The sequence below is a fragment of the Thermobia domestica genome, chromosome 8 (assembly GCF_964235325.1).
Source record: "Thermobia domestica chromosome 8, izTheDome1.hap1.1, whole genome shotgun sequence".
Lineage (NCBI taxonomy): Eukaryota > Metazoa > Arthropoda > Insecta > Zygentoma > Lepismatidae > Thermobia > Thermobia domestica.
The window spans coordinates 228,515,736-228,539,874 of NC_137461.1; the positions used below are offsets into that span (position 1 = coordinate 228,515,736).

Below are 24,139 nucleotides of genomic sequence, written 5' to 3' on the forward strand. Positions count from 1 at the left end.
TTCGTCAATATAGCGCCAATTAAACGTTTGGTCACCAGCACGATATCATATGGTTACGATTGGTTTGGTAGCAGGACTTAGTATTTCGTTACCATTATGAAATATGCATTTGGTAATTTTCAGCAAATAATGACTAAATAAGTAGGATTTGGTTGGGAATACAAAAAAAAATTGGTTAAAATTATCCAGGTTTGGTTCTTGGAACGAAATTATTTGGTTATAAATACTAAACCTGCATTTAGTAAATTTTACCAAAACATTTGGTAGCAACTACCAAATACTGTTGGTATAGGTACTAAACTGAAAATAAAAATAGAAATTACGCCCTATTAATTCTAAGAAAATGGGTCAAAACTTCCCTGACCTCAAGCTAACTCGTTCCTACCCCTACCCTACTTATCCCTATCTTATTCTACTGTACCCTACCCTACTCTACTACATCCTTTTAAAGTAGTCTTATATCAATGCGCAGCTACAGCGTGTATTGTAAAGTTTACCCAAGGCGCATTTGTTATGCCAAATTTACAGCCAATAAAATAGCCAATACATATTAACGAACAGTAAAGTAATATATACGAAAAAGTAAGCTTACCTCGAAGCACGTCGACTAGCACTCACGTAGAGATCCATTGTGTTGCTGCCAAGTGACAGTGACTTATCACTTCACATCACTGGGACTTTAGTGTTGAATGTTGGATAGTGCATACAAAATTCTGTTTCTCACACGTCCTTTGAATTCCAAGCGGTGTAAACTTGTTATGGTTAGTTAAATGTGATATCTATTTTCCGGTAGAAACACTATATACTTTCACTCATACGCTCAAACCGCGATCACACTTTCATACTCGCCATGTTTACCCAGAAATCAAATAGATACATGTGACCTTGTAACTAAACATTTTGGTCAGGAAAACTAAATATTTACCAAATCACTTAAGATTTGGTTCGCATAACAGAGTTAATCAACCAACTATTCTAATCAAAAATATAGTGTTCATGACCAAACAGTTTGGTATAAATGACCAAATTTTGGTTAAACTAACCAAATAAAGTGACCAAATGCCCTGACCAAGTCCTTTTTATCAGTGTGTACGTGTGTGCGCGTTCGTATTCCGACATATTTTTTTTGTAAGCCGAGAGATTATTTCCCCCCACAAAACTTGTTCATGAACTGAATATTTCGCAAAAATCGATCAGTTCGTAAACTATGAATCCACTTTATTTGAAAACGAATAATAAAAATGCTGAACATTAATGTGTCGTGCTGTTAATAAGGGAAAGAACGTAACCATATTTAGATTTGAGCTATATTTGTGTAACCGCAAAAACAAAAGTTAAATGTATACAATTAGATTTTTTAATTAATTCATTCAATTAACCTATAGCGTACAGAGATCTGAAAGCTTGAGGGAAACACCTAGTTATTATTACATTATGCTTTTGTAAAACTTCAAACTTTGTTTAAAACCAAGAATAACCATTTTTGATTTCAGTGTATCATATTTAACCAAAATGTAACCAAAAATAAATGAATATGCCTTTTATTAAAAGGACCTGAATCACTTTCATTCGGTTTTGAGTTACAGTTTGTTTCAGCCTCTCTGGAATACGGTTTCAACATATCTTTTTACAATATATTAAGATATCATGCTCTTGTTTTACCCTATTGTGCTAACTGAATCAGGATCATTTGTAGGCAAAACATGTACCTACCCCAAAAGAGCCTGAAATAAGTCATACCTCAAAACTGAACGAAATTGACTCACTGTCAGGTCCCTTTTGACAATAATGTATTCAAATGGTTCATGTTTTACTTAATAATTAAAAATGAGAACAATTTTTGCAATACTTACAGTTCTGAACATATAAATTGATAGTAATAATAGTTATAATATTGCAGACGATCCCATGTTTATCGGAGCTGCTAATGGTAGTTTGCAACTTACAGAAGGACATAAACAACTTGGAAATAATACTACATTTGGAAGTGGTAAGTTAAATTTAGCAGTTTGTTTAAAATACTATATCTTGAAGTCGCATATCTTAATTGGAGAACGTATATCAAGTATTGAAATTAGCAATCAATTGCAAGATACGAAAACGAAAGAACTTCCAGGTCTTTTGTTTCTTATGATATAAGACAGCATAAACATTTGTGAAACTTTTCTACGAAATTGCTACTTTCTTCCTCAGAAACTGAGCAGCAGCATTTTTTTTCTTTTAAAAATATTCGATCGACGATAGAGTAGAAGAAATTGAATCGTGAGAAATTCGTGTCATATCGAAAAAGAAATCAAATTCCAGATTTCAACGGATTTACACTTACTTAGTAAGTGATTTTCGGATGGTTGTCCGTTAATTTGTCCCAATGTGTGTATACTTACATAGAAGTTATACTGTCCGGACCAAATTTTGAACTTAAGGTTATTATAATATTCTACAGGCTTTTTTGAATTTTCTTCTCAACCCCAAAATACCTGCAAGATTAGCATCCCAGAGTGTAAGATTCAAATTTGCAATTTTTTTTCGAAATCAGCTATGATGATTTTGTTTATATTTCATAGATAAATTTTCGATTAGCAACCAGATAATAATTAGAAGCTCTTTCATCGTATTAACTTCAGTTAGCATGAAGCAGATTTCTGGAAATTAACGGCTGAATTTATTCTTTCACAAGTTATTTCTTATGCGATAAATTGACTGGTGTAAAGGTGGGGAGTGTTCCTTGCCATTCTGTGTTTACCTGCTTCGCATTTTCACACCTTCAATATTGCTTTAGTATCCTCTTTCTTTGCTCTTGATTTAAATGGTTTGCCATTACTGATAATTAGATGTAGACATAATAAAAGACAATAAATACTTAATTTGATTTGATTTCGAGCTTAGCGTCCCGCTCAATAATAAAGCTATATGAGACGTGGCCCTACAGCTTAGCATGGGATGCGAACCACATGAGCTCCCGTCGGCAATTGAACCCGAGTCTCCCACGCCAAACAATAAATGTTAAAATCTACGTATGAGGAAATGACGTAAGAACATTTCTACAATGTAGATAAAGAATTTAGAATACAGATTTGCAATTATTATTTTAAAAAATCTAAATCGTGGAACCAATAGTGAAAAATAGTTTGGATGCTTTTAACTAAGTCATAACAGTGTGTTCGTATAACATATATCCATCACTGTATTTTTACTTTTATTTATTTACTTATTTTTAACTTAACTCGTCTATTCAATATGGTTCTTATCTTCTCGTAGTCCTCAGTGCATTTTAAATTTACCATCAATTATTTAGAGCCAGAAAATCAATGGCTATTAGAACTGAATGTACATTTGAACTAAAGATCCAAACCTCGTATAGCCTCGTCGAAACAACTAACACGCATAATTTATATTCATACATTTCACTCCTGGAGTTTGTACCCTCCTTCCCAGTAAGAAATGTTCCAAGATGGATCACCTATTACAACTAATCCACTTCATCATGAAAAATTATCTGGAAGCTCTAGTAGTGTTGTACAAACTCCCTCCTTGATTAACCATATAATATTTTTCACTTGACATATAAAAAGTAAAGGGCAGACACAAACGGGATAGGTCTTATGGACCCACGAGCTATGTAAAGGTAAAGGTTCAAACACTTTCTTAATTAAGGCACATGGTGAAAGTGATGTAGTCAGAACAATGCTCTGGTCGCTTTTTCCCAGTTACCCATTTCAAAAATGCTAGCTGAATTTTAGGGACGCATTGAGAGGAGGGTAGGACAAGAAAAATTTACCGACGCCACCAGGAATCGAATACGTGATTTCTTACCGACTACGCCACAGCAGCCTCTCACTTGACATGAGGCTATATGTTTCTGAGGGGGAGATAAGAAATAGTATTGTGCAGTCGCCCCTTGTCAGTCTGAGAGCTCAGATGATGCGTTTGTAGATAGGGTAATTGGGGATGTCTGAACTGACAAGTTGCGCCCAGGATTTTGTAAACATGGAATTTGGTAGAGCGTAAAGTACAGGATCTGATCTGGGTTGCATGTAAATAAAACCAAACATATACAAAGGGAACAGATTGTGATGTCGAAGGGGTTGAAAGGGGTGAGAAGAGAGTAATTTTTAGGACTGGTTAATCTACTTGCACTTACTTGTGAATCTTCGTGCTGCCTTCTCGATGATCCTCCCAGTGGATTGATGTCCGTCCATCCTTCTCTCTGGTCAGCTGGGCGTTCAGGTAGTTGTGTGTTAAGAGTCTTCGAAACCCGGGCAGGAAAACCAACTTTGCGAACACAATAAATCTAATCAAAGTCGAAATTACTCTTTAATGGATTATCCATCGTTACTAATAACTATAACATTAACTAAGGCGAAGTGCTCTCTAAGTTAGAGCAAGGTAAACTTCTTGTAAAAATGAAATCGCGGTTCGTACTCCTACATGTTGACTCGTTTCTCTTGCGATGCGGACTACCTCTTCCAAAAGTCTCTCAAAGGTTTTCGTTCGGTGACCCTCCGGGTTAATATCCTAGGTCGTTGACTATTTCTTCAGTTTCAATGAAAATTGCGTGCTCATAGATTAACCAAAGATAAGGTGATGATAGGAATGCTGACAGGGAAACAATCTGTCGTTTTTATTGATTGAGAAATTACATGTATAAGAAAGAAATGACAGGCAACAAGAAAACTTCCTAGTAGGAAAAGCAAATGAACTTAGAGAAAAAAACGAAAAGTGATTGAACATTAAATGAACGATTATGCTTTTGACTGTAATGAATTTTGAAATAAAATGTCCCGAACTCCGAAATAAAATGTATTATTGTGAGTCCAAATACACATATCTTCACAGTATCTATTCATATTTAATTTAACATATAATACTGAACTTGAATATTTAACGTTATATATTTCTATTGTTTTCCAGTAGGTATCTTGCCAGTAACTTTCGTAGAGTATGCAGGTGCAGAAATAGTTCCTCAGAAATCGTTTTACAAACTTGAACTAATTAAATTTCATATATTACTATTCTATTATTTTCTATTTCCAATAAAATATTGATTCAAAAAATAATGATTCTCAACCTAGATAAAAAGAACAATTCAAATACTATTTCAAGTAAAGCATAATTAAATTACTGCTACATGCATTTTATACATCATCTGGATGTGATTGACAAAGCATCATGTCCCGTATCGTTCATCCGAAACCACACTGTTGATCACCAGTTTTCCACAGACTACATTTTGAGAAACACAATTCTTCACATTGAAAGTAAATTTGAAAATTGTACAACGTACTATGACGTTACTGCTTATAGCCTATTTCAACTATCAGGAGCATTTTGGAAAAAAAAAAACTATACGATTCATAACAACAATGGTTGTTAATTACATTTGTTAACATAGTTTTTCTTCATTTCTGCAGCAACCTTTCTTTCCTCTTCGTCACACTTATGGTACTTATTGGCATGATAGGTTAAATAATATCGCTTTACGTTCAACTTCTTTGAGCAATCCCTTAATGTTTTTCAACATATTAAACATTTAATTCTACATCTGCTACGAAAAAATACGAATCCTCCCAAGAGAAGTTGAATATACTTGAGATTGGTGACATGCGTTTTATATAAACAGTCCACTTCATTCAAACTATTCGATATAGTGTCACAAAAACCCAAGTGGAAACATAGATGTTACTTTGCTGGTTTGCTCATAACTTCTGGCAGGTTGCATAACCAAATCGATTCACCAACATTTGTCGAAGGAGCAGAATTCTGAAGGAGCAAGTTTTAGAGAAACGGGGCAGTGTTGTCGATTTGGAAGAAAAGTTGCTAAATCTAAAGGATTTGACTTACAAGATAGCAACAAAAACTCATTTTCCCGATTAGCGATTTTTCTCTTGATTTTAAAATGATGATTTAGCGATTTACTTACAAATCTAGCTGTTTTAGTGCTACAGACAATTTGTGCTTCTTTAATTAAACACTATTAGTTCGAAGTAGTTCTATTTTTTTTTAATCAACATATACGAAAACAATTTGAGCAAGTATAAAACACCCTTATCCTTCACAACCCCTCATTGTTTTGTTACCCGTTGCCCTCTGAGAAAGAACAATTCCAACCTTCAACGTCACTTAGCTTGCAGAGCTTCTGTTAAGAGGCACAAATTATGTTGCATTACCGATATCAAGTGCATTAGGTGAAGAAGTGGCAGTTAAAGTAAAGCGAGTGCTAGATATTTCTTTTATGGACTTCTAGATTTTATGTACGGTATTTCTAAAAAAATCTACTTTTCGAAAGAACTTTAAAGTGTTAACTGTGTCGGAACAAATAAATAAATAAAACAATAAGAAATGATCCCCGAATTCAAGGGGTTGGCTGCGTCCTATAGACAAGACGAGACTGGAGCATATTGTTTGTGTGTGTATGTATTAATAATAGTACATTGATCTTGGTGAAAAGACGGTTAGTCATCCCATAATTTAAATATAGAAGTTTAAAACATTATATATAAACAAGGAATCTAATGAATAATTTCTATCAACTTTTCGTCCAAAATTGGAGTAATTCAATCTCTCGTTTAGCAACTTTTTGTCTAAACGTTCTGACAACACTGGGCCAATGTTGCTACAACGATGTTCATGGGGAGCAGGACTTTTAAATTGAATTGACAGTCATGTTTGTCCATTGGTTCCGACATTCGCTAAAGACAGGTCCGTAAGACCGGGGAATGAGTGTTCTGCTGGTCTGAATGTCTGGCAACATACGTTTAAAGGATCTTCCATAGACATACTGTACTATGTGGTTACTGAGAATAACATGTTATATAAAGATGAAACTTCGTGTGACTTCTTTGAATGATGCGGAAGTAATAAACTAAACTTGATTATTTTCTTTTCTTTTAGGTGATTTCTCTAGCATTTTCACATACGTTGGTGGCATCATTAAGTATTTCACGTAAGTAGAATATGAGAACTACTATTAGGTTGGTGCTCATGAAATGTCGACTTTAACGTTCGGTGGGAACTCACCCTAGATGGGCTAAGGATACGCGTCTAATGTTACAAATTATGTACACGTCCAACAATCAGGCCGGGGTACCCAGACAGTCAGGAGATAGTGCGTTGTTGAAAGTGCACAATGAAGAACACAACTGAAACCGATTTTTTTTCTCTTTACGAATTTTCTCATTTGAATTCGTCAAATAAAAAAAATCGGCTACAATTGTCTTCTTCATGGTGCACTTTCAATAACGCACTATCTCCTGACTGGGTGCCCCAGTCTGTTTTACGTAGTGAGCTGAAAAAACATCAACAATGCATTTCAGCCAGAAACTGTGAGTGAACGTACCACTCACCGTTGGTTTGTTAAATTTCATTTCGGAGACACAGCATTGCTAAATGAGCTCTTGGGTACCGATCATCATGATGTTTGGACGAGTTCCTCAGGAATGCTGTTAAAGTGTTCTCTCAGAAGAGTTTCCATGCCATTGCAGACGAGATAGGTATTATACACCATACCTCTGTCACTCTACTCCGTATTTCGGTAAGGTAAAGAAATTGGGCTTATGGATCCCACTGAGTTTACTCCGACCAAAAAGAATCGCCGTCTAGAAAAGTACAATTCTCTGAGAATAAGGAACAATCGTGAAAGTGTCCTGCATTGGATTGTCACTTTAGATTAGAAGTTAATCTGCTGTGGCAAAAGTAAATGGTTGTCCAGACAGTAATTGGATCGTGATCAACGTCCAGCACTGTTTTCTAAACCATCTCTTCACCCACAGAGTGTCTTGTTTCTGGTATAATTGTCTATGATGAAAGTGATCCATCATGTCTTTGTCGGGCAAGGTGAAACCATCTTTACAACACTAAACTTAATGAGATACACCACAAGCTTGTCCGCAAGTATCCATCAGTAGTCAACAGACATGGTATTGTCACATCGGTTGCACTCATATGTTGCGCAAAGGACGTGGCAGGTTGTCGATAAGTTGTAGTATGAAACTGTTCTTCTATAACTATATTCCATCGATGTATTTCCCACTGACTACCATCTCTTCTAGCATCTCCATCAGTATTTAGAAAGAAAGACCTTCCGTAATGTTCTGGTAGTGCAACGTGTGGATGAGGACTTTTTCGTATCACAGACTTCAGACATCTTTCGCGTCGAAATCAAATTGTTGGCTGAGCAAAGGTGGGATTATGAGGCTACAGACGCTGATTATTTTGATTAACCATGTTTTGTAGCTTCTTTCGTTTTCCTTTTTTTCATTTGGGAAATGATGCACCTGTTGGATATTTCATTCGCACCAATCTAATATTTTACAATCAACTTCAAAATTAAATTAACAATGTACCAGTTCGGGAAATTCGTTAAGAGATTAGATAATATCTTATGGGTTCTTTAAAATTGTATTAATGGTCTTATTACATAATAATAAAGCATCTTTTCTATTGAGAAACTGAGAGTATGAGCTGTAAAAATTACATACGAGAACCAACTTCGGTGTATATATACATACTTCGGTGTATATATATATATATATATATATATATATATATATATATATATATATATATATATATATATATATATATATATATATATATATATATATATATATGTTCGAAGTTCCCTAGCTCGATGAATACCGGTATTCTTTTGAAGCGCCATAACAATATGAGAACAAAGCGAACACTAATGACTGGGTTTAGGGTTTCGGTGATTTTGACTCTTTTTCTCCATGAATAGAAACGTTGTTCGTTACGATACAGTTTTGTTTCGTTAAAAATTGAGTGATTTACAACACATTTGTTCTTGATTTTTTTTTTTTGCATGTTTTAACCAATTTCTATATGTAGATTCATCTTACGTGCATTTTTAGTATGTGTTTATTAGTTTAGCTGTATATCTCCTAAACGTTCACACGAAAAATATTAAAAATGAAACAGTATACAATATTTTGTAAGTTAAGTTAACTTCACTTAAAGAAAATAACACATCCAATTTTCCTCTCCTCGAATTCTGCATTGTTGACAGTTGCAATTGCTGTATGAATCACATCTCTCCTTCCCCTTAGCTCATTGGTCTTCAACTGTCTAGATATTTTAGATCATTAATGTGAGCTAGATTAATGATAGAACAGTTTTGGGAAGTAACGTAACGAAAGTAACGCGTTACTTTTTAAGTAACATTTCTAGTAACGCGTTCCGTTTTTTCCAAAGGAACTGTAGCTGTAACGCGTTACAAATTTTTAAGTAACGTGTCAGTTTGCGTTACATTTCGGATGAGTAACTACAATATATGTATATTTTCTCGGAAACAACCCCATGCCATAAGCGTTGAGGAACCACCAATGGGCAACTAGAGATATCTCGCCAAAAATTGGCGGCCCCGCAGCGACGATCCACGGTGGAACACTTCCGCTTTGAAAATTATACCAACAGCGGCCCATCAGCGTCACAGACGCGACGAAACGCCAATGAACAACAAAATAACTCCCCAAAAATATGTTAAATTGCATATATGCATAATTTGTTACATAAAGGAGAGTCTAAAAAATACTTTTTAAAAGGTTAAAAAAATACGTGCCCCGTAGTGGACGCGAACCACCAACCTTTGGATTACTAGGCGCGTGCTCTTCCGACTTATTTTAACAGTCATTTTTATTGCAAAAAATTACATAACATATTTATATATAAGATTGATAATAGAGAAAGAATCACAAAACACAAAGGATACCACTGCAAACAATTGAAAAGAAATCACATTAAAGATATTCACACAAAATTTACACACAGACAACAGAAAAAAAAATTAGTAAACAGCAGTCGAGTAGTGAGCAAAATGACGTAAGCGTAGATCTGGAGGCATTGTTCCAAAGGAGCATTGTAGTTTATAAATGTACATTGCTTGTGTCATCGGCTCATTTTCTGTAAGTAATATACCCGCTGTGTGGATAGTTAACCACACTATAGTATTGTGTTTAGGACGTGGAAAATATCTAGAATCCGGCAAAAGGAAAAACGGCACACTATTAATAAACTGTAGATCAACACGGAGTATGCGTGCGATGATGTTGGTATAACTACGCCACAGAGGCTGCGTGTAAGGACAGGTTTGCAAGCGATGGGTAAATGTATCAACTTGTCCACATCGGAGACATTGAGCATCAGGTCGAAGACCGATTTTCCATACTCTATGGTTAGTAAGATATATATTATGCACTAAACTATACCATAACTCTCTCATTGCAGGTGGTAAAAAAAGAAGAGTTAATATTATGCCAAATTTGAGCCCAAGAACAATTTTGGTGTCGTGTGACACATTTAGGGGGGGCATAGAGAAAATTTGCATAATAAGTATACAATTGCTTGACACTCATGTCTTCAATAGCTGTGTGACTGGTAAGAGCATACGCGATGTCTAAAATGACGGTGCGGAGGTAATGATAACGTTGAGACCAGCTCTGGATAGAAATAGGTGCACTGAGAGTCACGTGTCTAAGACATCGCATGATATGGCAAGCACAGAAAGACTCGGAAAAGGAGTGCGCACGTGCGGTTTAGTAACAGACAACGACGTTGAAGAGCCACGGACTTGGCCATGGAGGCGATGGATAAAATGTCGCTTGTAGAGGCATAAATAATAAGGTATTTTTAATTTATATAATCAGAGTGCTCCTGTAACCGTGTATATTCGATGATAACCGTTTGAGATTAGATAAAATCCTTTCGCCATGTAATTTTATAACAAAATAACGCGCGTCTATTTACTTTATTTCATGGTTCTCCGATATTCACTTTCAAATGATGGGCTACAGTTGTCATCCAAATTCATACAATTATGCGCACTCATCTCAAGATTTTTCACTTTATGATGTAGAGGCAGGGGTTACTCTTGATCCCCGTAGCTCACTTTAGGAACAATTCGTCAGGAAAAATAACATATAATAATAGCCGCATGCATATGACTGGCGATAGTTCGTGTTGGTCCCTTCGCGATTCTCCGCCACGAACCGAAGAAGCGCGGACCAAAATGAAGTTCTCGCTGCTACGCGGTGGTAACTTCAATACCCCGACGCTAGATATCTCTTTCGTTTCGACGAAACCCTGCCACACTAGCGGTAGTCCTTCGACTCGTCGCTATAGCGACGATCGACATTTATCGGCTAGTGGCCACTAGGTGTTGGCGACGTTTACGGCATGGGGAAATGTTTCTTTCCTGTAAGCGAATTTCTCAGAATGGAACAATGGAGCATGAACTACGTATGTTAGTGACAGACAGTCAGTCACCCATACACAGAGAAACAGATGAGATCTTTAGCGCCATTCCTGTTTTTGGAAGATGAGTACAGCCTTAGGGAAATCACATGTACTAACTAATTGCAAGCACGTGGGAATTTTTGTGATAGATTTTGACAACTTCAAGTCAATATTTAGTGAATGAACTACAGGTGCAATGGTAGTCTATTTTACTTTGATTGGTGTTGTTTTTATAAATATTGAGAACGAAAATGTTTTACCATTCGAACATTTGAAAGAATACTTTTTCTTAAAAGCTGAGTAGGATGGTGGACTGAATTTAAAAGTAAAGTGTCTGAAGTGGCCCGGCGGGAAATATTTAACAACAGTTTGGGTGCATAATTAACTATATACAGTAAGGGGTTAATATGAATAAACTATGTTCTGATGAGCAGGCCAACTTTATTACTAGAAAATTGTTCGTTGATGGTCTGTAATATTTAGAGATGCAAGGGCTTGGGAAAAAAAACGGCTTTTTTGGAAAAAAAACTCGGTTTTTCTGCTTCGCTTTTTTGCTTGGGAAATTTTGGGCTTTTTTGAAAATTTTGCTTTAAACTGATAAAGCAGATTTTGCTTCGCTTCTCTACAATAGAAAAACTCATTTAAATAGTGGTTGATGCAGATAATAATATGAAACCTCGAAAATAAACCATGAATTTCAAAAAGATTTTTTAAAATTCTTAACATATTTAAATTATGAATTCCACAGGATTAACCAATATATGTAATAATATTTTAACCTCTTATATACAATAAGTACTTTAAAAATGATACACAAATAACTAGCAAAATTGTATGTAGTATTTTTACTTCAAAATATCACACACCCTCTTTTTGAAGCAAAATAAAGAAAAACATGAGAGAAATCTGCACATCAAGAGCTTCGTTTCGGGTGGTTCTGTACATTCATCAAATTTTTCAGTTAAGTTTTAACTTTCATATACATTGTACGAATATTTTGAACAAATTTTTCACTGATTAATCACATACGCAATAATCTGTTACCACCTATCTGGTGCTTCGGATTTGCAAAATCGGTAACGTTCCAAATTCTGTAATGCACTGACTGCTCCTTAAGCTTGTTCAGAATCGGGAAAGTATCGAATTTTCTGTTCATGGATCATATGCGTCATAGACAGTTCATCTGAGGTATGGTTTCCTAGGCTGTAGAACATATAACCATCATCACGGTTTACTCAATGCTGAAGGTTTCTGAATTTTTAACAAGAAAATTCAACATATAGTTACAAAACTTTTTTTTATAAAAAAAGAAAAACTATGGAATACATTTAAAAAGAGTGGAAGAATCAATCACTGTTCCAATTCACAAGAAAGACGACAAATTTGATTGTAATAATTATCGAGGCATTTCTCTTAACATTCTATTAATAAGATTGACCCCATACGTAGATGAAATTATTGGAGATTATCAGTGTGAATTTAGTCGAAATCGACCAGATATTTACCATTCGACAAATACTTGAAAAGAAATGGGCATATATTACCCAGTACATCAACTGTTTATTGATTTTATATAGGCTTACAACTCGGTAAGGAGGGAAACATTGTACAACATTCTTACAGAATTTGGAATACCGAAAAAGCTAGATTTATTAAGTGTTTAAATGAATTCCAGAGTAAAGTCCGAGTAGAAAAATGCGAGCTTCCACGTCGAGATTGCCCTGAAACAAGGATATGCGTTATCGCCGTTATTATTCAGCTTTGTTCCGGAGTACGCTATAAGAAAACTCAAAGATAGGAACCAGGGCCTAAAGTTGAATGGCATTCACCAGGTTATGGTGTATGCTGATGATGTAAATCCGATAGAACGATCGAAAGAAATGCAGAGGCCTTATTAAACGCTTGCAGGGACATGAGAATGCAGAGAAATCTAAATACAAGGAAGTTACGGCAAATAATGAATGCGTTAAAATATCAATTAATACTTTCGACACAGTGGATACTTTTAAATATCTTGGATCAGTATTACCAGACCAAAATCATACCCACAAAGAAATTAAATGTCGACTAAAATCAGGAAATTCTTGTTATTATTCAGTTCAAAATATTTTGTCGTCGCGAATTCTGTCAAGGAATTTAAACCTTAAAATATATAAAATGATAATCATGCCTGTTATGCTTTATGGTTGTGAAACATGGTCGCTTACGCTGAGGGAAGAACGCAGACTGAAATTATTTGAGAATAAAATTCTGAGACGAATATTTGGACCCAAGAGAACCGGGGATGGTGGAAACTTCATAAGGAGGAACTACATAATTTATACGGTTTACCAAACATCGTTAGAATCATCAAGTCTAGGAGGCTCAGGTGAGCAGGTCATGTAGCCAGAATGGAAGAAAGTGGGAACGCTTTCAAATTTTTAACTGGAAATCCAATCGGGAAACGTCCATTAGGAAACCCTAGGACCAGATGGGAGGACAATAATAAGATGGATAAGCAGAAATAGGAATACAGAGTAAAAACTGGATTGAATTGGATAAGGACAGAAGTCAATGGAGAGCTTTTGTGGCCACAGAGAAAGAAAGAGAGATAATACATTCAAGTTAAGCACAACTGCACAACAAACATAAGTGAGTGGTTAGCTTTTGCGCTTCTATCGTGAAGTCCGGGATTCATCCCCGCATTCGACCATTTTGACAAAAGTTTTTCTTAATTCCATCTGTGAATGTAGAGATAGTGCGTGTACTGTGAGTCCTGGCCGACTTACTTTCTAATCGTTTTTAAATCTTTGTTATTATTAATTACCAGCAGTGATGGGTTCGCGAAGAGGATTAGGGTGGGGATGTCTTTCTTGAAGTCTCTACCCTGAAATTAGGGAATTTCTGAAACAAACTAAACATTAGTTTTGCCTTTACTCATAAACTTCAAGCTGTCCTTAAAAAAAAAAATAAAAAATAAAAAGAATTTTTAGAAAAACTAAGCATTAACAAGAAAAGCCCCTCCCAAAATACTTTTCTAAATCCGCCATAAATCAGTATAAAATGGACTTCAAGGTTGTATCTGGAAGATTATAGCTCAATATACAAACGAAACGAAATATTTGTTATGCCGTACTCATAAACTTAAGCTCCTCTTAAATAAAAGTTAGGAATGTTTAGAAAAAAAAACAAACATTATTCAGAAAAAAACCCTCCAAAATATTTTTCTAAATCCGATACTGATTATTTCTATCAAATGGTATTCAAGGTTGTGTCCGGAAGATTATTGTTAAATCATTGCACAGCTACAGTATAACGGAAATGTGGAAGTACGCTCTGACAGACATATTGAAAAACGTACGCTCTGATGGATATATTGAAAAACATAAGTTTAATTATGTGCTAGAAGCTAGAGTACTAAGCTCTAAGAAGTGAAACACGAATGACTAAAAAGAAATGATCTAGAGAAGAAAAAATGTCGATAATTCAGAAGTTAAAATCAAGTTAAATAGCTTCTAAAATTGCCCTCAAATACTACGTACTTTATGTTTACTTTAATTCATAAACCATGTGCTCCATCCATCATGATGGTGAATTCCAGAGCGAAATATGGCATTCAGGTCATGGAATCTTATTAGAGTATACAATAAGAAAGCTATTTAAACAGAAAAATCATGAAAATGAAAAAAGCCAAAATTTCCAAAATTCTAGTTTTTTTCCCCCAAAAAGCCGGCTTTTTATGTGCAAAAAACCATCGATTCAAAAAAGCCGGCTTTTTTGCATCTCTAGTAATATTAGAATTTTTTCAGATCAGTTTGCGTACCTAAAGTTTCGTTGATTATAGAGCTTGAAACAACTAGCTTTAAAAAGCAAGTATCGATTTCAGAGTTATTGGCAGTTTTGGTTCACCCCCAGCAGTGTTGGGTAAGTTACTTGTAAAAATGTAACGGGTTACAAGCTACTTTATTTTCCCTTAAAATGTAACGCATTACTTGCACCAGAAAAGTAACTGTTACCCTACTTCGAAAGTAACGCAAGTTACGCGATACTTTTAGGCAGTGGTGTTATTCTAATTCTTTAACAACCGGTTCTCTCTCTCTCTCTCTCTCTCTCTCTCTCTCTCTCTCTCTATATATATATATATATATATATATATATATATATATATATATATATATATATATATATATATATATATATATATATATATACGAGGCGTATTCCAAAAGTAAGGGCCGTTGACGTATAGTGAAATGGAATGGGCCGGAACACAATTTCACGCATGAAACGCCAGCCCTGTTGACGAGGCCACTGCAGTGGTTGTCTTGAGTCAGTAGGAGTTTGGCAGCCAGGAAGGCAGATCGCAATGGCCGCGAGAAATGTTTCTCCCGCTAGTTGTGAAGTGCGTGGTGTGAACGTTTATTGCTTCTAAAAGGCAAACTTCTGTTGCTGATATTCATCGGGAATTATGCCTAGTGCGTGAACCTACAGCAATGAGCACAGGAAAGGTTCACAAATGTTGTCGCGAGTTTCAAAATGGTCGCACCAACGTGCACGATGAAGACCGGAGTGGCAGGCCTAGTGTTTAGACGGATGACCTCGTGGAGCAAGTGAACCAAAAACTGCGAAGAGTTCAGTAATTGACGATCAGTGCTCCGGCTCATGACTTTTCCCATGTTGCACGAACCACCATCTACAGGATTGTCACAGAAACGTTTGGATATCACAAGTTGAGTGCAAGGTGGGTGCCGAAAATGCTAACGGACCAGCACAAAGAGCAACGAATGTGCAGTGCCCGACAGTTTTGAATCGCTATCGATAACAGGGAAATGATTTGTTTACCCACATTTTGACGGGTGACGAGACGTGGATCTCGTACACCAACGCTGAATCCAAACAATAGTCCATGGAGTGGCGCCATTCATGTTCCCCCCAAATCAAAAAAGTTTAAGCAGTCCCCGCATTCGCGTCACAAACTAATGGCTACCGTCTTTTGGGACAACAAGGGCGTACTGTTGGCTGATTTATTGGAACGTGGGACAACAGTTACAAATTCAAAATCGACGCCGCGGGAAACTGTTATTTGGAGTCATCCTCGTTCACGACAACGCGCGTCCTCATACCGCTGTCGTCGTAGAGAAGAAGATTCAAGATTTTCAATAGGACCTGTTTGACCACCCTCCATACAGTCTCGACCTTGTCCTCAACGATTACTTCCTCTTCCCAGACAACACGTACGTGTACGACACATGTACACTATCCATGCATAAGCCGTACATGTGCACATGTGCATTTATGTAGATGATGCACACATACATAACCCGTGCATAAGCCGTACACGTGAATTTGCGTGGATGAAGCATACATACATAACCCGTGACTAAGTCGTGCACATGCAAATGTGCATTTGCATGGATAAAGCAAACATTTATATTAGCCCGTGCCCAAGCCGTTACGTGCATATGTGCATTTGCGGGGATGAAGCACACGTACAGAACCCGTGCTTCAGCCGTTATGTGCACATGTGCATTTGCATGGATGAAGCACACACTTATATAACCCATGCTTAAGCCGTTATGTACACACGTGCATTTGCGTGGATGCAGCGCACGTACAGAGCCCGCGCTTAAGCCGTTATGTACACATGTGCATTTGCGTGGATGCAGCGCACGTGCATAACCCATGCTTGAACCGTGTGTGTGCACATGTGCATTTGCATGGATGAAGCAAATTTAAATTACCCGTGCTTAAGCCGTTCTGTGCACATGTGCATTTGCACGGCTACTGCACATGTGTATGACACACCCATAATACCGTGCAAGTGTATACTTTTACTTTCATTCTTTTAGTCTCATTCTCATCAACAATATAAAGTAACCTCCATTTTTGGTAGGTGTCGTTTTTTCTTCAGGTGGTGTTATAGAGACTTTTCGACGAATAACAGCTGAATGATTGTAAAAAACTCCATAACGTCCGCTGAGGTAGGATACAAGATAAACAGGTGGCAGCACTGTACTGATGTAACTACTGTCTGACAGTTCATAGGTTTACAAAATTATTTTCGTGACTGATTACAGCACAACATGTGTTATTTTCTTACTTGACAAACATGTCAAATACACTACCTAAAGCTTTACTCGCTGCAAATAATGAGCTCCAAAAGTAAAATTCTCGCTAACAATTATTAGTTACTTGTGATATATTTTGAAGGCGATGTCTTTGGTGTTATATATGATGTTACTGTGTAAGGCGCCAAATATATAAACTCTTTTCTTCGTTGCATCTCGAATATGTTTTTACATCACCTCTGCACTACGAAGAAATCACCTCTGCTCTACATGTAAATCATCTGGGTACTGCGTGTAAATAACCTATGTGCTATGTGTAAATGACCTCTGTCCTACATGTAAATCATCTGGGTACTGCAGGTAAATCACCTATGTGTTATGTGTAAATCATCTCTGTCCTACATGTAAATCACCTGCGTGCTACGTGTAAATCACCTCTGTCCTACATGCAAATCACCTGTGTGCTACGTGTAAATCACCGTTGTCCTACATGTAAATCACTTGTGCACTACATGTAAATCGAATATGTGCTACTTGTAAATCACCTGTGCACTACATGTAATTCGCATATGTGCTACTTGTAAATCACCTGCGCGGTAGGTGTAAATCACTTGTGCAGGACGTGTACGTGTGCATTGCACATGTCCTGTGCACGTGAAGATGTTGAATAGGACTTGTGATGTATATGTACATCACATGTACAGGCGTGCATTTATACAGATGATGCACATGTTGCATCCGTGCAATTGTACATATATTATATGGGTACTGTACGTGCATTGTGCTGTCTGGGGTCTTGCGTTTGAAACGGTGGTTTGGTGGACAACAGTTTAAAAACGACGTGGATCTCAAGACTACCGTTGCCAACTGGTTCCAATGCCAGGCAACAAACTTCTATTCAGAGGGTTTACTGAAGATGGTGCAGCGTTACGAACGGCATGATGATTATGTAGAAAAGTAAAGTAGCTCCGTAGGCACCTATTTCTGGCAATAAATCCCGTTCCGCACGCGCGTGTTTTTTTTTTAACCCTCCATAGCACCCGTGGTCAATTGTAACATCAAGGCACGCGCGCGGAGTCTCACTCTGCAATATTTATTTATAGACCTATATCTTAAAGGCAATATTTATTTATAGACCTATATATAGGGCGGCCCACCAGGAAAGGGCCATGTTTTCAGAAATGACAGTATGGGTCATGACAAGCAATATATCGATGAAAAGACCAATATTTCGTACACATTGCTTCGAAGACACAATCTCTGGAACAGATGAAGATATCGGAATCATACAAAAACAAATAGATAGCACCGTAATAGGCATTATATATGTATCACATTCATTACACTCACAGGTCCCAGTATTTCGGACGAAATTCCTGAATTCGTATTCAAAGTTCTGTCTGCTCATTGAACTGAAATAATTCAAAGCTGCTTGCTTTCACAACAATGCAAACAAGCGGAAAAATTTGTTTAGCTTCTTTCTTTCACTCTTGGCTAGATCATACATGTGCGTGCATGTGTGTGTGTTTGTGTCTGGGTATAACAAACGGTTCTGCGAACTCGAAATATTTTATCAACTGGTTCTCGCGACCCGGTGCAAACCGGCTGAATAGCACCACTGCTTTTAGGTCCAAAACTTTGAATATATATATTATATTGCAATTTTCTCTACTACTACCACTATTATTATTATTATGTTTATTATCTCCTGCAAGGTGTGTGGTACGGCAGTCACAACTGAAAGAAAATTATTATGCTGAAACGTGCAGAGGGAACGTGGGCTTAGTAGCTACGTGCGAACGAAATATACAGTGAAATTCTATTATCTATTATTCAGTAGTGATGAGGTAAAAATGAAGGATCAATTATCCATTATTTAAGTGGATATTTTTTGAACATTGAATCTCATGTTTTAAATAATTGGAATAAAGGTAAAAACTTTCAATTTAATATACTTGTAGGTTTTGATAGCGTTATCTAAGTAAATCACCAAAATTTAAAAAAAAAAGCAACTTTAACTGACTAGGGTGTTTCCAAGTTTATGCGAAAAGTAGAGTATATGATATCGTCTGTGTTTAGTTGGCCAGAAACTGTCACATTAGTTTTATCATAAAAATTGATTTGGTTTGCTCAGCAAATAGTTTATTATTTAATTATAAGTTCAACTATAAAATTAAACTACATGTATATGCTTCTTTATTAGTAGCATTCACTGTATCTTCACACTTTCCTACCATATACATGCTACTTCAATGCACTAGTAGATTCAACTCGATTTCAGATGTCTATCTAATTTTAGTTAATGTTAGTAGAACATACTGATTCTCGATTTCTAAACAGTACATACATCATAAAAGCTTAGAATTTGATTAAATTTCGAATAACTTAACCCATTTTGTCAGAATAATACCATGTATTTGTTTAATCGAAGTTCGATGTTATTTTTCAACACCAAAGTTTTGATTGGTGCACGTGTTCCCAAGTTTGAATTCCGGTGGAAGAGCACAACAAATTTTTTTACAATAATACACTTTCATTACTCATCCATTTTCTTTAATATAAACGGCATAATCGTAGGACTAAACTAAAAAAAAACATCAGTTTTTCATTTTTGTAAAACAAAGGTCAGGCGTCCAAAATGTGTTCTGAACTTTATAAGTAAGATACAAAAGCACAGTCTCTTGCTCCATTGTTGGTACGTTTCTGATACGTATTATAAAAATTGAGAATTAAAATAAATTACTGTAACTGGTTATCTATTGTCTTTTGGGGGATGTATTAATCTTCAAATTGTGCAGTCGTAAAAGGATTAATAGAAAAAATACGAAACTAGTGGACTCTATATTTTCTTTTTTTCATACAAATAATGATAAAAATCAAGAAAGCGAACTAGTAATTTAACTGGAAACGTAATAGGTACATAAATTTATGGAATGTCATCTTCAGAGATGAAAACCATTCTTATTAAGTTAAGCGTGCCCCCCCCCCCCAAAAAAAAAAAACAAACAGGAAATTTCGATTTTCTACAATAAGAGCGATTGTATGTGCAATAATGTGTGTTATTTGCAGTTGTATAGTTTTGTGGTGTATAGAGACGAAATGTGCACCCAGATGTTCCAAGTCATTAACACAGTTATGGGTGATAACGAACAGACATGGCAACAAGACGGTGCGAAGGCCCATACAGCAATCGATACTGTGACATGGATAAGAATGAATACTCCTGACTTCATTGAACCTAACGACTGGCCGTCTAAAAGTCCAGATCTCAACGTGATGGATTATTGCATTTGGGGTATACTGCTACAGAAGGTTCAAGAACACAGGAGAGACATCAGAAACATTGATGGCCTGAAAGCTGTACTGACAGACGCCTGGAACAACGTTACACTTCTAACTATCCAGAATGCCACCGGAAATTGGTTACAACGTCTACGCCGCTGTGTGGAAGCCAAAGGCACTTTCACTAAGCACTTTAATTTATTATGAACATTCAAGTGACAGTGTCAGTAAAATATAAATGAAAATATGTGTGTCCACCTCATATTACAGAATCTACACTAAATTTCCTGCTTTTTTGTGGGGCACCCTGTAGATAATAAGATAGTTTGTGTCTTTATCTCTTTTCGCCGCGTTCTGGTAGTTTATTTCTTCATCTTTATTTTCGTTTACTAGTTTTGCATCTTCAAAACAAATCAGTGGTATGAATGTGGTTTTTCTCCATCGCATTATCTTAAAGTTATATTTTAACACATGTATCAATTACATTTCGTAATTACCCTATTTTTCTAATGTCTATTTCTATCTTTGTTATATGTTCAATTTGATCAGCACATTATGTCATCGTTTTTAAAGAAAAAATAATTATAATAAATACATTTATGAAATTATAGTGTATAAAGAGTACTACTAACATGCACATTATATGATGTCAAAGAAATAATCTGTTTTATTTTTTTTCCAGACCATTCTTGAAGATCGCATGGTGAGAGTTTGAGTATCTGTTTCATCTTACTGTTTCTCTCATAACAATAACTCAAGGAAATTTATCGTCGTGTAATTTGCAGTTCGACTTATTGGACTCTTAAACTTCATAAAATACTGTTACTGTAATATAGTTATGTGAAATTAAAGTTCTTTGATAACTACTCTAAATTCTAATTTTTAATTTTTCTAACCACCGGAACGAACACCTTTGGATCTATATGCAGAATCAGAACTGGTTATGGTCTCTAACCTGCATATTGTACACTTCAGGTCACAAAAAGTGGAACTGCCTTCCAGAGACTAAATCCAAAAAGTGGTACATAGATCATTACGTTCCTCGGATCTCCTTTCAAGGGAATAGTCTAGAGGCCACCCATAGGTCCTGTTGGATCGAAAAGGTCGAGAGCAAATTATTACTGGACTTTGTCTAATGGTACTAGTGGATGATTTCTGGGTTGGTCACATGTTCTGAAAACCGTGAGTTTTTTGGCAATAAGGCCGCCAAGGTCAAAGGTCGCCGAAAAATTACTTTATATCAGAAATGTTTAAATATATTTTAAACGGTTGAGTTTTTTTTTTAAAAAAAAATAGCCTTCTATAAAAGTTGTTCAGAATTAAATTTTGAGGAAATTCACTATTTTTACCTTTTTATTCAGTGGCGTAGCGTGATCAAAAATTATGGGACACTATTTCTTAAGCTATCTTATAAATATCTGGACCATACAAATATCCATATGATAAATAGGTAACTAGATATTTCATGGGAGAAAATTGGGACATGTACCTCCCTGTTCCACCCGCACCCGCACCTCCACCTCCGACCCGACACTTGCCAAAACCTACCTTTATCGCAGACATGCGCGCAAAGTTAAATGCTGATATATAACGTAAACGCATACGCTACATTTTATTTTATTTACTTTTACGGTATTTACTTAAATGTAAGTTATTGTACTTTCTCGGTCGTTTTATTTCATTAAGTAGAAGTAGTCTTACTGTATTTAGTTAAGCCAGTATTAAATATTAGTTCTTTTTGTATGTAATTTACATTTTTATATTTTCTTTCTCTAATATGTGTTCTCAGTTCTGACTATAAAACCTATTTATTTAAAAGAAATAATTTTAATCTTCAGATACTTAAATTACATTCTTCCTTATAGGCTTATTGTTCCCTATAAGGATTAAAGGTGACTATCTGGGTGAAAGCGGAACAAAAGAAGTGCTAAAAGAGGCGGAAATATTTGGGACAAAAGTGATTGAGAGCGTGCTTACTGGTAGTTAGTACCGTCGTGGAGTTCGAGGTATATTTCTATTCGCAGAAGCAATTCACATTTTACAGTGGCAACAATTCTTTTCGAAATCAGATCTCAGGAAGCATATGGATGTCATTCAGTGAGTGAAATGTCTTCAAGGTGCATGTGAAGTTGAATACCGAAATGCAGCAATACGTTCGCATATTGAAGTTTTCAACGTTATGCAATCCATGATCGATTATTTCAATTCCTTTGGTGGAGACGGATGTAATAAGTCGAAAATGTTCCGTTATTGGAATACATTCATTAGTGTTGTGTTTCCAGTCTTAAGAGATATACTTCGAGCTGACAGAGTGGGCAAATGGGAACTTCATGCGTCTGCTTCCAGTGTTCTTTGCGCTCTGAAAAATTAATTATTCTAGATGAGGCTTAATTCATTGGGAACAGCTTGAAGCTTCAAAGAACACACAAAAACATCCATGAGTAGTTCATGAGAGGTCCCTTTGTTGTCCATTAAAGGGGTCGAAACTATAGTGGAGTTGCAATGGACCAGGCACTGGAGAAAGTATGCAACAAACCCGCTAAAGGTCCAGGAGGAATCATTGGGATCACAAGACGGAAGAAAACTGTTGCCCAAAACGATCTAATTCAACATGAAGAGATAAACATCAAACCCTTCCATCATAGGATGTGCGGGTTCCAGGAAAATGACAAGCACACGCTTCACCACGAATTCTCATTAAGTGTCATGCAATCTGATGCCGATTCTATGAAAAAAAAAAGGAATTTTATCTGTGAAAGACAGAACCCGTTTGATTTAAATGATAGTAGTTTGCACAACCCAGTAACTGGAAAACATTATACGGACACTGACGAGAACTTCAAGCTTACGTGCATGAGCATTGGCGATAGCGAATACCTTAAATTTCGCGACGATAGATTTATCAAAAAAAGACAGTATATTGTTCAGTCCTCTGTCCCGAAAAAAAGAAGAATCAACAAGAAAACAAGAAATTTGACATCATAAGGGAAACATCTGAAGTATGAGATTTATTGACATAGCTAGGGAGAGAGAATACCAACTCGATCGCTTATTGTTGTACGATTTAACTTGAACTTCGTTCTTTCTAACAAAAGATGGATTTCTGTCAAAATCAAACAAATCTGAAATGATACAGGAACTGGAAAAGGAATTGCCTGAAATGCGTACTTCAACTCTCTCTACGTCTTCTTTAGGAACTTCAGCTGCGTTTGACTTCATCCTTCATGCCCATGCTGTTGCTGCGTCGGCTGGAAAGTCGTTGATGACGTTTGGAGATTTTGTACATCATATTTTGCCTAAAATTCTATCGATAGCACAAGGATCAAGCAGAATATATATCATATTCGATGTGTATAAAGAGGATAGTGCAAAATCGCACGAACGCCTCAGAAGGTGTAAGATTCAACCCATTGAAATCACCATCAATGGAGCAAAAACCCCAATAGCAAAAGATATGCATGCATTCTGGGCATCTTCCGAAAATAAGTACAGACTGCATTTTTTTTCGCTGACTATTTGATGAAACAGTCATGCGAGGAATTGCGAGGGATGGATGTATA

General features: G+C 36.2%; 1 protein-coding gene across 2 annotated transcripts in view; it reads left to right on the forward strand.

Moving 5' to 3' along the window:
• LOC145691952 (interleukin-1 receptor accessory protein-like 1-B) overlaps window positions 1-21,446 on the forward strand; it is a 90,002-nt gene extending 68,556 nt beyond the window's left edge. For both annotated transcript variants that reach the window (XM_081767252.1, XM_081767253.1), the window contains 3 exons: window positions 1,901-1,990; window positions 6,892-6,943; window positions 21,262-21,446. In XM_081767252.1, coding sequence (XP_081623378.1) covers window positions 1,901-1,990; window positions 6,892-6,943; window positions 21,262-21,286 — 167 coding nt within the window. In that variant the 3' untranslated portion in view covers window positions 21,287-21,446. The remainder of the gene's footprint in view (window positions 1-1,900; window positions 1,991-6,891; window positions 6,944-21,261) is intronic.
• The last annotated feature ends 2,693 nt before the right edge of the window (window positions 21,447-24,139 follow it).